Genomic DNA, 12,890 nt, shown 5'->3' on the forward strand with positions numbered 1-12,890 from the left:
CTGGTGCTAAGAGTGTTAACCGTGGAGCCGAGCAAACTGAAGCTGTGAACAATCTCAATCTCTTCGCCACCCAACCCTAAACTAATTAATAAAACTAAATTAATAAAGGGTAAGAACTTACAATATCCATATACTTAAAACATCACCTCTCTCTTCCCTATCATTCTCTTTATTCTTGATGTAAACACCAAGATTAAAACAGGGGGATACAGGGCAGGGGAAGAATTAATAAAGTCATTTATCAAATCACAAATGTAAGCAAAAAGAATGGAGTACAAATTTTAGAGCCACTATAATTTTTGTTTTATTTTACCAGTATTAACTTGAACAAGCTTGGTCTTCAATTGATAAAATAATTTGCTAAATGAGAAAGCCAAATAATCTTGTATAAAATTTACATAATATTGAAGCTTTCTACTGAGTGTTTCAATCTGCCAACCTTTAGCTGAGTGCTTTAACCACTGTGTCACAAGGGTTCCAAACTTGGTACCACTAAGTAAGGAGAAGCCAACAGAATTCTCAGTTCTTGGTACTCTTCCTTTATGTAGAGCCCAGGACTGGAGAAATTTCCCCACCATTTGTCCCTTTTACCTTCATATGCTATGTTGAAAATCCCTCTTTGAAATTATGCACTTGAACAGTAATAAAGTCTCTCCCAAGTACATAACAGTTCAAACCACTGGGAAAAATTTAAACATCTATCCTAAAAGCAAGAGTTAAAACCCTTAAGAGGAAGTAAATTTTTCCTTGATATAGCTAATGGATTTTCCAAATTTCCTCTCCCAGCTATTCTGGAGCTCTGCACGCATGGTCTATAGTGTTGTTCCACTAACCAGCCTGTTGTCTCCTGCAATTTGGAAACACCATCGGCTCCAAGGGAGAAAGATGGGAAGTCTCCTCCTATTAAGATTTATAGCCTGGAAACTCAACAGAAGGTTGCTGTGAAACATAAATGACTCAATGGAATGTGAAGACAGAATAGAGTCCTGCAAGAGCTCAAGTGCATACAATTTTTGGTAATGCTTGAATTTGATAGGAATGAAACTAATAATCTGGCAATTTTTTTCAAAATAGCTTCCTGACAAATTATCTTAATTTTTAAAAATCGGTCATATTCCATGTAAATGCATGCAACATCCCCCAACTATACCTTTATGCTTCCTGCCCTCAGCAACCAGCAATCCTAAGAATCCTGAGATCCTAACTGTTTAAATGGAAAATGGAGCCAGGAAGCTGGGCCTGGTAAGAGTAACTAGAAAAGATGACTTCTTCCTTCTCACCTTTCTTTCAGAAAAGAAAAAAATTCAGCCTGACTTAAATTGAAACTATATTCTCTTCATTTCATTTTACTTCCTCAAACTACCTCCTCCAGGACCCTCCCAAGTTCTGAGGTAGCAGAAAGAAGAGGAACCGGGACAAGGGGAGAAGAAAAAGGAAGAGCTTTATACACTTGAATGGAACTGGGTGTGACAGTCACGTGGCGGGGGATGCAGTGGACATCAGATGAAGGACTCTCTCCAGCCTGCTGGTGCACTCTGACCCTCCAAACTGGGCCTGCCCCTTTCAAGACGATTGAACTTCAGCTACTACAAAAAATTCTTCAATAGGAGACCCATAAAACTGAATGTCCAGGGCAATCCAATGGAATCCTTCCTTCATCCTGCTGGCCTCTGGCTTCACTTTAGATGTTTTCAGGTGGGAGTCAGGTACCAAATGCTTTCTCTCTTCCCCTGGACCTTGGCACGTTAAACCAGCAGCTTCTTCTAAAGAGTTTCAGCCTTGATGCAGGAAACAGAAACAGCAGCATATAAATACCGTCTCCAGGGTTCACTACAGGGTCCCTTTCATGGGATTTATAACAGGGCTCCAACACAGCAACACCTGCAAGGATGGGCCAAGACTGGGCAGAGCCTGAAGTGACCTGACGGCACCTAACACCACAGCTGAGTGACAGATATCTGCAGCAATACTTGTCTTAGGCCATCCTTCCCCCAAGTCTTGGACTTTAATCCTGAATTGTAGGTTGCTTAGAATCTCTTGTTCTCAGAGTTGGAGTCTCTGAGACAATCAGAAGAGTTTACATTTAAACATCCTGTTACAATCTACTTCCAGGTAGGATTAGGACTGATATAGGTCAGAGCAGGCCAACATTCCTGTTTTGACAAGGGGGGGTGGGATCTGATGGCAGTAAGAGAGCGATCAGTGTAATGTGATCCAGATGAACTAACACCAGAGCAAGAACACTTTCTAGGGAAAGTGATAACCAACTGCTAGGTATTTCCTCCTCGGGGTCACCAGCAACTTCTAGGCATAAGGATCCAGTCGCCGGTGGCACAAATCTGTCATGCTCCATGGACACAGGCCTGGTGACCTGCTCCATTAAAGGGAACAGCCAAGAAAACACCATTAAGCAGCTGCATAAATGTGGGAGCCCACACATTCCTGTGTTTCTAGGGATTAGAAAGAAGTTTGTTTTCACGCTTCTAGAAAATAAAGAGGTGGAATGATTTGGAAAAGGAGAGAGAATCGTCATACAACTGGAAAACAATGTCACTAAATTAACAGAAATTGCTAATTACTCTTATTTCTATTGTACTTATTTTTTACCACAATAAAAAAAAATATATTTAATGGGTTTAGCAGCAGTCTAAACACAGAAAAAATCAGGATCAGTAAGCTCCAAGAACGCAGGCCAACAGATAATATCCATACACAACAAGACCGGGGACGGCTTCAAGGATATGAACATGTATGGCCAAGCACAATCAATAAGAGTGCATCTAAATTCCAAAATCAATCTCCATAATAGTCTATGTGTTTCCTACTGCCAAAGGGACCCTTTAGAGTAGTGAGAGAAGATCTTCACCCTGAAACCCACAGCATCCCTTTTCAGCAGGAAGTAGCTAAGAGAATACGCCATCCCCTTTTCCTTATGACTCAGGGTGAAGTCTCTCTCAGGGAGGAGTGATAGGGAATGGCAAAGGACACACTGACAAAGAAGATTAATCAGAACTGGCTTTGACAAGCACTGTGGCATTTGGACAAGAACAAACTGGGAGGAGGGTAGAGAGAATGGTGCAGCGGTGAATGAATGGAAACCCAAATCTCTGTAAATGTTTATGAAAATTAATAAAATATAATTATAGAAAAAAAAAAAGACTGGGGACGGGAGGGGGGGTAGAAACTGAGCAGAGCTGAGCCGAAGAGATCAGAGAACTAGTCATTTAAGCCCAAGTACAAGAGAAGAATTAAAGCATGATTATAGGATACTCTAAACTGGTGCTCTGTTATTTTATCCCTCCACATCTATATGTGATATTCATTCAGGCCCCTTAAAGAGGGTACATTTACCTATATTGTCAGTCGAGACGACAAGGGCCTGGAAACACTAACACAACAAAAGCAAAAAAGGGAACAAGCAGCATGCTTCTATTATCCCCAATAATTATGGGGTTCCCAGACTCCAGTTGGTCACACAGAAGAGTAGTCTGGGCAAGCTAGAAGGCTCCAGAGGTGGCTGGAAATGGACCAAGGATGCTAGTAAAACAAAAGATGGCTATAATTTTTTCTTTAAATGTCTATAATTTTAGCTGGATTCATTCTCTTCCCTGACACCGATGCATCAATGTAACAAGTCAAGAATAGGAACAATATAGGATGTGACTTATTACACTGGGTGCTGAATGTTTGAAATTACAGATTTGTTCTTAAAATCTAGATGTAGTTCAGTCATGTAGAAAGAGGCCAAAGATCTAGTGCAGATAAGTAGTATTTTTCCTCTGATAAAGGTTAATGATAAAGCCTTTAATATCAGATCCTGGAGCATCTAAGCTTCTTAAATCAAACTGTAAATGCAGGCCTCAAAACTTTTAAAGGCTAAAAAAAAAAAAAAATCTAGCACCGTCTCATGGAACCATAGAACCATAACTGTTTTCCAAAATTACAGAGAGACCATATACTCAAACATGTTACTTACCAACTCTGAAAGGCAGAACTACCAAGATGCAGTCAAAATGCCTTAGGCTACTTCAAACACATGACTAAAATTATCACTCCTTCTGTTTTGAAAAGTATCTCCACACTACAAGTTGTTTAAAAGCTCCACCAAATGCAACTTTTTCTCTCCTAAGCAAGGATTTTCTTAATACTATAAAATGAAAGGAGAAAATGACCAAGTGGCTATGTGGGCTGATAAAAAATAACTATTTCCCATAATCTCAAAAGTTTTAATATTTACAATTTCCTTGTTCTGCCTTATATCATGCTTTTGAAGAATTGAAATTACATATAGAAAATACTGCCTGAAGCAGTAATAAGTCTTGTGCAATGGGGGGGGGGGGGAGGAATCAGAAAACAAGGGCTAAACTGGAATGTGCAGCTAACTGCTTCCAGTGAAACCAGAAGAACGGGATGATGCCAGGCTACTACTCAACATCTTCACAGAAAATTCCACAAAAACATCATGATCAAAAGGGAGAAAATGTAAAACAGAATTTCCATTAAGGCTGGATGACTCCAAACCCCAAACAATGACCCTGAGATAACCTTTAAATCTTCAACCAAAAAGATTCCCCGAAGACCACTAATAACCAAGCAGTAAAGTGTGTGCTGTTGAACTGACTCATAGTTGATCCTCCAGTGGGTTTTCAGAGGCAGTAAACTGCATGGAAGGAGACTGCTCATCTTCCTCCTGCAGAGCAGCTGGGGGATTAGAACTATGTACCTTTGCATTGGTGGCACAAGTCTTACCAGTACAGTACATTGTTCTCTTTTTTGACCTGCACAAGACCAGGTTAAAAGCAAAGAGCCAACAAAAAACTGACAAGCAGTGAGTGTGTGTTAATGAGGGAGGAATAACTCAGAAAAAAAGATCGTTGTTCAATTTGAAGAATGTCATCAATGTCACAGAAATGTAGATACAAAAAGTCAATTCATATAAATTCTCTGCAATAAAAACAAGTTATACATACACACAATTTCTTTTTTTTTTTCTTGGCAGAAACTATTTCCTAAGATCTGGCTGCCACAGAGTCAATTTTGACTCATAGGGTCCCTAAAACAGAGCGGAACTACTCGATGAAACCTGACTGCCCCTTCTTTCTCCCAAAGAGCAGCTGACCAACCTCAAGGTCAGCAGCAAAGTATTTTAACCATTAAGATACTATGGCTCCTTTAGCAGGGACAGACAGTACAAATTTAATGTGAGCGCTCTTGAAAAAGAAAATAAAGGTTTGAAGTATCTGTACATTTTTCAAATAAATCAAGTATTATTTATAATATTATAAACCAATTTGTAAACTTTCAAATTAATTAGACAGTGCCTTAGACTGTACAAATCACCTGAACATAGATTACATCAACAGACCAAAATATATTATCAAAGTTCTCAATATCACCTCTTTTACACATGAGGAATTAATAAAAAACATGATCAGAAGCCTCAGAATCCCCATTTATCATTACTGAAGAAATAGACTCAAAAGCAGATTTTCAAACTTCAAACTCATAGTTAACTCAAACACAGTGCCTCACACATAGTCTCTCATTTATCCACACCCCTCTATGCATGACAGGGAAAGTAAGAACAGCCTTCTAAATCAAAGTAGTGAACAACAACCGAAGAGTGGCATCGTTCAGACTGAAGGGAACTACTTCTCTTAGGCTCTTCTGAGGCTATAAAAAATAACAAAGTTTGAATATGAAACTAGAAATAAAGTAGACAATCTTTTTTTGTTTACAAAATATAAAATAAAACCAAATACCAACGACAACACTGAAAAGAAATTCACTCTCCTCCAAGGACAGAGAAGACACTGGTGACATACCTTTATCTACAGAGTGACGCTGGGAAAGTGGCTTATTTTGTTTAATCTGTAGATAATTTCTGAATCAGCTACACAAACTGTATTTTTAGGTGACATACATTCTGAAGGCAAAATCTGACATAAACATATGTTTTAAGTGTGCCAATGCATCGCATTAAATTTCCAGTATTATTGGAGATAAGGAAATAAATACGTCAAGAGTGGGTTGTTTCTAATTCTTAGCTATCAGTAATAATATTGAAATCAACATCAGACATCCTTGACCATTATACAATTGTATCTTTATTATGAAAAATTCAAACTTGTAATCTACACTGCAATCCTGAAGGCACAGGTTCAACGCCACAAGCTGCTGCGGGGGGTGGGGGGTGAGGAAGATGGTCAATCTCCTCCCGGGAGATTAACTGCCTCTGAAAACCCGCTAGAGGCCCAGCTATGTTCAGTTCTGACTCTGTGGTACACAACAACATGCTACTTTAAGAAAGCATTTATAAACCTGCATTTTTAACTTTTAAAAATCAATTTAAAATATATATATATTTATTCCCAGTCATTCATTGTTGAACATGTCCCTGGTCTAGTTTTGACTGCTGATAGTGATCTTCTCCAATGATTTCTTCCACAAATGTAGTCAATCTCAATCCTATGCAGATGACTGGGTGAACTCCACATGTAAAGTCGTCTTTCTGTGTCTTTTAGAAAAAGTATTTGCAATGAATCATTGTAAATACAAAATTCAAATCATCCTATTTCCAGCTTCATTTCTATCACCAAGCCCATGTTTTCCAACCACTGTTCCTTCTTCATTGTTTCCTACTTTTTGCATTTCAGTCACCAATTACCGTTAGTGCATGTTCGGTCAATTGTAGACTGCAAAATTTGGTAAAAATTCTCCATTTCTTCCTCTTTGTCACTAGATGGAGCATATACTTGAATGGGCCTTTCTTAATGGCCTTTCTATATGCGTATGGCTATTACCCTATCACTCATAACACTATTTCAGGGTAGAACTTGAGATTGACTTGACTATCAATGCAACACCATTCTTGTTCTGTTTTTCATTCTTTGCATAGTATATCATGATTATCTGACCATTAATGCCAAGTATGTCAATATTCATGTGCTCCATTTCATTTTTAACAATATCCAACTTCCCACCAATCAAGTTATGAACATTCCATGTACCAATTGTTAAACTATGTTATTGATCTTCCTCATTTCAATTAACTTCCAATCTGGGCTCTACCACTATACTACTATAAATACCCTTTGGTTAGTCTTCATAGGGCTTTCAAAAGCCTTTTATTTAGGAAGTAGATGGTCCATCTTGCTTCCTAGTCTGTCTGAATCAGGGGGCTACACCAAAACCCATCCACAATGGGAAACCCTTTTGGAATATGACACACCAGTGGCAAAGATTTCAGAATCACAGCAACCCCAGCCATTGACAGACAAGTGCTGCACCACTTATAACAATGTTCTTCCTAAACATGATTAATAGCAGGCCCAAGGGCCGCAGAAGGAATAGATATGTCTTGGAGAAGGTGCAGCCAGAGTGCTCTTTGGAGGCAAGAATAAGGAGACTTCGTCTAACATAATTTGGACATATTGCTAGGTGGTGCTATTACCTGGAGAAGAGCATGATGTTGGGGAGGGTGGTGGGTCCATGAAGGAGAGGAAGACTCTCAACCAGGTGGATTGACAAGGTGACTGCTGCAATGGGCTCTTGTGTGTCAGGAAGTATGAGGATGGCACAAGATAGTACTGGTTTCAGATCTTTTGTTCATAGGGTTGTTATGAGTCATACTTGACTCAATGGCACCAAACAACAACAATTGTTGCACATTTTTTTTCCTGCCCACCCCACCCCTCAGTTCACTTTTCTCTGTGGGAAAAAAAACCAAACGTCAGTGTTGTAAATTTTGCATTCTTTTCAAAGGGCATGAAAGACTGGCTAGCTCTAGCAGCCTACTGGGTAGAGAGTTACACATCCAACTCAAAGATAGGCGGTTTCAACCCACCAGCTGACCTGCAGAAGGGAGATGGGCCATCTCGTCCCGTGTCATGGAAGAATCTCTGATAACCCACTGGAGGGTCGGCGAGAGCCAATTTGGCAGCAAGAAGCTGAGTGTGCTCAGGATATTCGACACTGTCGTACCTCCTTCTTTCCACTCCAGCTTCTCCATCTCTCCTACTGCTACAACCTAGCTTTACTACAAGTAATAAGACCTTTTAAAAGCCATTTTCTTCCTGACCTCTGACTCTTTATTAAGAATTTAGATTTTTATGACTGAGTTAACTCACTCTTAGTCTCAAAAATGCTTGACAAAGTAAGACGCTCATAGTTTCCAGCGCTGAGATCTTTCTGGAAGCTGGCTACCTCATCTCTTCCTTTGGAACAGCTGATGGCTTCCAATCACTGGTCTTGTGGGTAGCAGCCAACTTCTTTAATCAGTAATATTTACACCTTGTGAAACTGTCCTCTGCTTTTATTCCTTCATTAGAAAATAAGTAACAAGAGCACATGGTAACTTAGCAAGGAGAGCTTATCAAGCATGTAGAAGGAACTTGGTAGACTACGTCAGGTGCTGCAGTCAACTCCTGTGCACAAAGACCCCACGTGAGATGACACTGCTGCAGCTTCACCTCTCTCCCAACTGCTAAGGCCACTGCTGAAGACACTGTGCCAATCTGCCTGTTGAGGGGCGTCCTCACCTTGCATTGACCCTCTACCAAGAAATGAGGTCTTTGGCCTTTTCCAGATTCAGGTGCTTGGGTATCTGAGACGTTCTTTCCCAGGATTCCAGAATAGAGATTGAAGGAAACCCAAGGATAAAAGGAAATGAGAAAGAAGTTCACAGTGACCAAATAAAGTCACCAATAGCCATGTTGGTGGCTGAGGAGCCAGAAGTCCTAATACCAGCACCCCAGGTCCAGGTTTCATTAGAGCCTGCTGGGCTCCCATCAAACAGCCTGGAAGAAGAGGACTCTGTCAAGGACCCTGAAACCATCCCATGAAGGAATCCCCCCAACCCTGGGGCCTCCCTGCAGAAGTTCAGACTGTTCCGCTATGAGAAGGCAGCTCGGCCCAGGGATGTCCTTCAACACCTGCAGGAGCTGGCGATCGATCGAGTGGCTAAGACCCGACATCCACACAAAGGAGGAGATTGTGGAAATGCAGGTGCGGGAGCAGTTCCAGGCCATCCTGCTTGAAAAGCTCAGGGCTCGGTTGCAGAGATTGCGGCCTGGAGTCAGAATTACCGGCTAGATGTCACTCCTTATTGCTCACCCACTTGCTCGCTCAGTTGAAGTACAAAAAATTAGCCACAGTTTCCTTTGGTGCCAGATCCAACATCAGCAATGAGAAGGCTGCCTTTCACTGTTTGTAATAAGAATCAATCAAAGCTCATGTCTGGACCTCTTTTTGGCCAAGACAATTTCATTTCCCAGGACTGCACTCCAGAAGGAGTTTCTGTGCCCTGTTGTTAAGACAATCAGCCTGCTGCTGCAGCCTCTCAAGAGCTCTGTTGACTGCCTCCTCCCTCCTTGTTTGCACTTTGTGATACGCTGTAATATAGTTATTTATTCAAAGAGATAATCAGTTTTAAGTTTTAGATTTCTCACTGTGACAGCATGAATGGAACCTTCTGTAACCAAATGTTATTCAATTATTAAAGCTTGAGCTTTAATAAACTTATTTTATGTTGGTGGGGGAGCAATGAGGTCTTTCTCCAGGGACTGGTCCTTCCTAATAACATACTAAGTAAAAACGCCTGACACTAAACAACGAAAAGTTACATAGTTTGAGTTACTAGTTGCCAATTTATCAGCAAGGCTTGTACTTGCAAAATACATGTTGAATCCATCCACTTCATCATGTTAATAAAACCACCACCCCAGTCCCAGACCCTCATGTAGACTTCAATAACCTCCCTAAATTCTCAGTCACACAGCCCCCATCTCCAACCATTTTTGTCCAGCAGTCACAGTGTAACACCATGCATTGGGCAAAAATTCAGACTCTCACCGTGTCTTACAATGAATGCCCTGTATGATCAGTCTCTGTAAATTCTGTACTCACGTTAAACTACTCCACCCCTACAACGTTCTGCAAAACTTCCAATTTTCCAATAGCTTCTTCCCATCTCAGAGAGAGGAAGATGGCTCTAAGATCTGCTTAGAAGACTCTTCCTTTAGCAAATTACTTCTCAACAATCACTTCAAACACCACAAAGCTACTTCCAAAGTAGCTTTCTTACTCCTCATCATCCTCTACCAGATTACCTACTTGCCAGTTTTCTTTGTATTCATTACCACCCCAGACAATGCTCATCTGATCACATGTCTATTGTGTCTACACCATCTCTGCATGGGTCTAGGAACAGTGCCTTGCATACACAGTTGGCACTGAGTAGTTCTTCCACAGGAGCTCTAGTGGCCAAGCAGTAAGTAAGGAGTTAAGCTGCCAACCAAAGGCACAAAGTTCTAAAACACCAGCTGCTTCACAAGAGAAAGACAAGTCCTTCTCCTCTGCAATTTACTGCCTCCAAAAACCCACTGGAAGGTCAGCTATGAGTTAGGTCTGACTGAATGACACCAAACCAAAAATTGAACTGGTAAAAGTGACTCTTATTCAAGATTTTAATATATATATATGAAACAAGGAAGGTAAAAATAAACAGAGCTTATCAAACAAGAAAAAAAACACACCCATTTTATTGTTAACCTTTGTTAAGTAAGTACACAAGCTGCTATTCACTGGGTTTCATTATTAACAAAAGTTAGGAGTGTAATTCTTAAAGCTTACTGGAAAAATGTCAAATTGGTTTCAGGTGCTATATTCTAGACTAGTCCCCATGCATGAGACTGAAGAGCTCTGGTGGCCTTGTGGAAAAGGCGTTGAGATGACATCCTAAAAGCAAGTGTTTCAAATTCATCAGCTATTCCACAGTAGAAAGATGGGCAACCTGATTCTATGCAATTCACAGCCTCTGAAAACCAGCCAGAGGGTCATGTAAGAGTCAGTCCTAACTTAACTGCAGTAAATTCTCGGTTGTACTAAGTTTTAAACAATTACTTTGGAAAATTATAACATACCAAAAACAACCAGAATGTACACAAAAAAGTATCAGACTCAGAAGGGGCATCTCTCAATTTGAAAAAGTATTATATCACTATTACATTTGGCTATAAATGAGTAGATTAATATTAATAAAACTTTAACCTCCTCGGTAAGAATGCCCTTCAACACAAGAGACAGATCAAGACCAGTTCTACCAAATACCTACACTATCTAAGAAGCTGCCTCTTGTAAAACTACCTGAAATTTAACACAATGTTAGCTTCTTTTTAAACTCCTTAAATACTAAAAATTTTGACCAACAGTGGAAGCTATTAATTACCACAAGCTTAAGTAACCAAGATACAATTGCGTACCAGCTAAACAATGTCTTTTCTTTGATTAAAACTTCTTCACTGTTAAAGAAATACTATGTATAATAAATTCCTCTTAAAGAGTAATATTGTGACAGGTTAAAAACAGCTGTCATATTGTAACAGTCACTCTTTATAGGTGATTTACAAGTAACAAAAATTTAGGAACGTGCCAGCATGCATGCTCCTTTCAGTAATTACAAGCCAAGAGCATGCGCACAGGGGAACTCGCCAGGCGGGCATGCGCACGGGGCCGGGGACACTCACCTTGGAATGGTCACACACTTAGTATTACAATTTTGGGTGGTGATGGCTTTCTCAAGCTCATCTAAGCGTCCTGTTTTCTTCAGCTTCTTCACCAAACTTTTAACCGCTTTCTCACACCACTTTTCTTCCTGTCCGTTCTGCTCTCCTCCACCGGCTCCTCCAGACCCACCAGCCGACTTCTTCCATCCCAGCAGCCGCTTGACGACGGGCGGGGTGAACGGCAGGATGGACGACATGCTCTGACCCAAGGCAGCCGCAGTCCACGCCACGGAGACGTCCTCTGGCTAACCTGGAAGAGACGACGGGAAGATGGTTAGAGGGAAACCTGAAAAACCGAGGAATGCTGTGAACATGGTGCAGAGAGTAAACTGACACCTGGCACAAATCAGAATTTATTAAAAGTTGAAATCAGGGGAAAGCAAACTTTATAGCCAGACAGAAATCTTTTAAAGTAAGATTTTTCAGGGTTTTCTCTTACTCAAACCTTCCAAGTAGAATCTTTAAAAAGCCTCAACATCACTTTGAGCAATTTTATCACAACTAAAAAAGGAGAACTTGATTTTTAATGCTTTAAAGTGTTACAATTAAAAATGTTCATCAAAAGAATTGTTTTTTCTTACTTTTTAGGACTTTGTCTATTCTTAAAAGACTTGTTCTATTAAGTAAATAAATGCATATATATATAATTTATAAGCCTATCTTCTCTTTTAAACGTCCACAGCTGCCTCAATAATATGATAAGGCAAATCCTTAAGTTACATAAAGGGGAAATGAGTCAAGTATGATGTAAACAGCAAGAATACAGAAATAAAACCAGAATCTCTAGGAGAAATATGGTTCGCTTGGACTCTAAATCTAAGGTACTTAGGTCCCTTACACCACCACCACTCACACTTCCCTTCCTTCCACTTCAACGGTAATTACAATGCAACTGTAACAATTTTTTGTGTGTTGCTGTTGTAATGTGCCAACTGACTGTGACAGTATCTTATGAACAATGGGTCTGAACCCTGCCCTATCCTGCACCTTTCACCTCACTATGCCAATTCATCTTGAGACTCTTTCACTGACCCTCCATCTTTCCAAGCATGATGTCCTTTTCCAAAGACTGACCACTCCTAACAACAAATCCTCAAAGAGCACACCCGGGTTGCAATTATGTACAGAATTTTGCTATTTGGTGAGGTTAGTAGTAAACTATATAATCATTGTTTTTCTTAGTGTATAACATTTTGCTTCTCCTAAAGTTCATCAGCTTAGTTTTCTTTTGCTTTCAAAGAGCTTTCAATTCTTTGTGTTTTAAGAAAAGTTGGATTTTCATTCATTGTTGCATATTTTTGTCCCTCTCCTCATTGTTTTTCTAAA

At 40.1% G+C, this 12,890-nt stretch overlaps 1 protein-coding gene across 2 annotated transcripts in view; it reads right to left on the reverse strand.

The window, feature by feature from the left end:
- SMAD2 (SMAD family member 2) overlaps positions 1–11,816 on the reverse strand; it is a 47,986-nt gene extending 36,170 nt beyond the window's left edge. Inside the window, exon 1 of one of the 2 annotated variants that reach the window (XM_006891696.1) lies at positions 11,526–11,816. In XM_006891696.1, coding sequence (XP_006891758.1) covers positions 11,526–11,761 — 236 coding nt within the window. In that variant the 5' untranslated portion in view covers positions 11,762–11,816. The remainder of the gene's footprint in view (positions 1–11,525) is intronic. The other variant, XM_006891697.1, reaches the window with a different exon arrangement.
- Between the last annotated feature and the right edge of the window lie 1,074 nt (positions 11,817–12,890).

The sequence above is a fragment of the Elephantulus edwardii genome, unplaced genomic scaffold, assembly GCF_000299155.1.
Source record: "Elephantulus edwardii isolate Elephantulus edwardi_28Jun2011 unplaced genomic scaffold, EleEdw1.0 scaffold00103, whole genome shotgun sequence".
NCBI classification, from domain to species: Eukaryota; Metazoa; Chordata; class Mammalia; order Macroscelidea; family Macroscelididae; genus Elephantulus; species Elephantulus edwardii.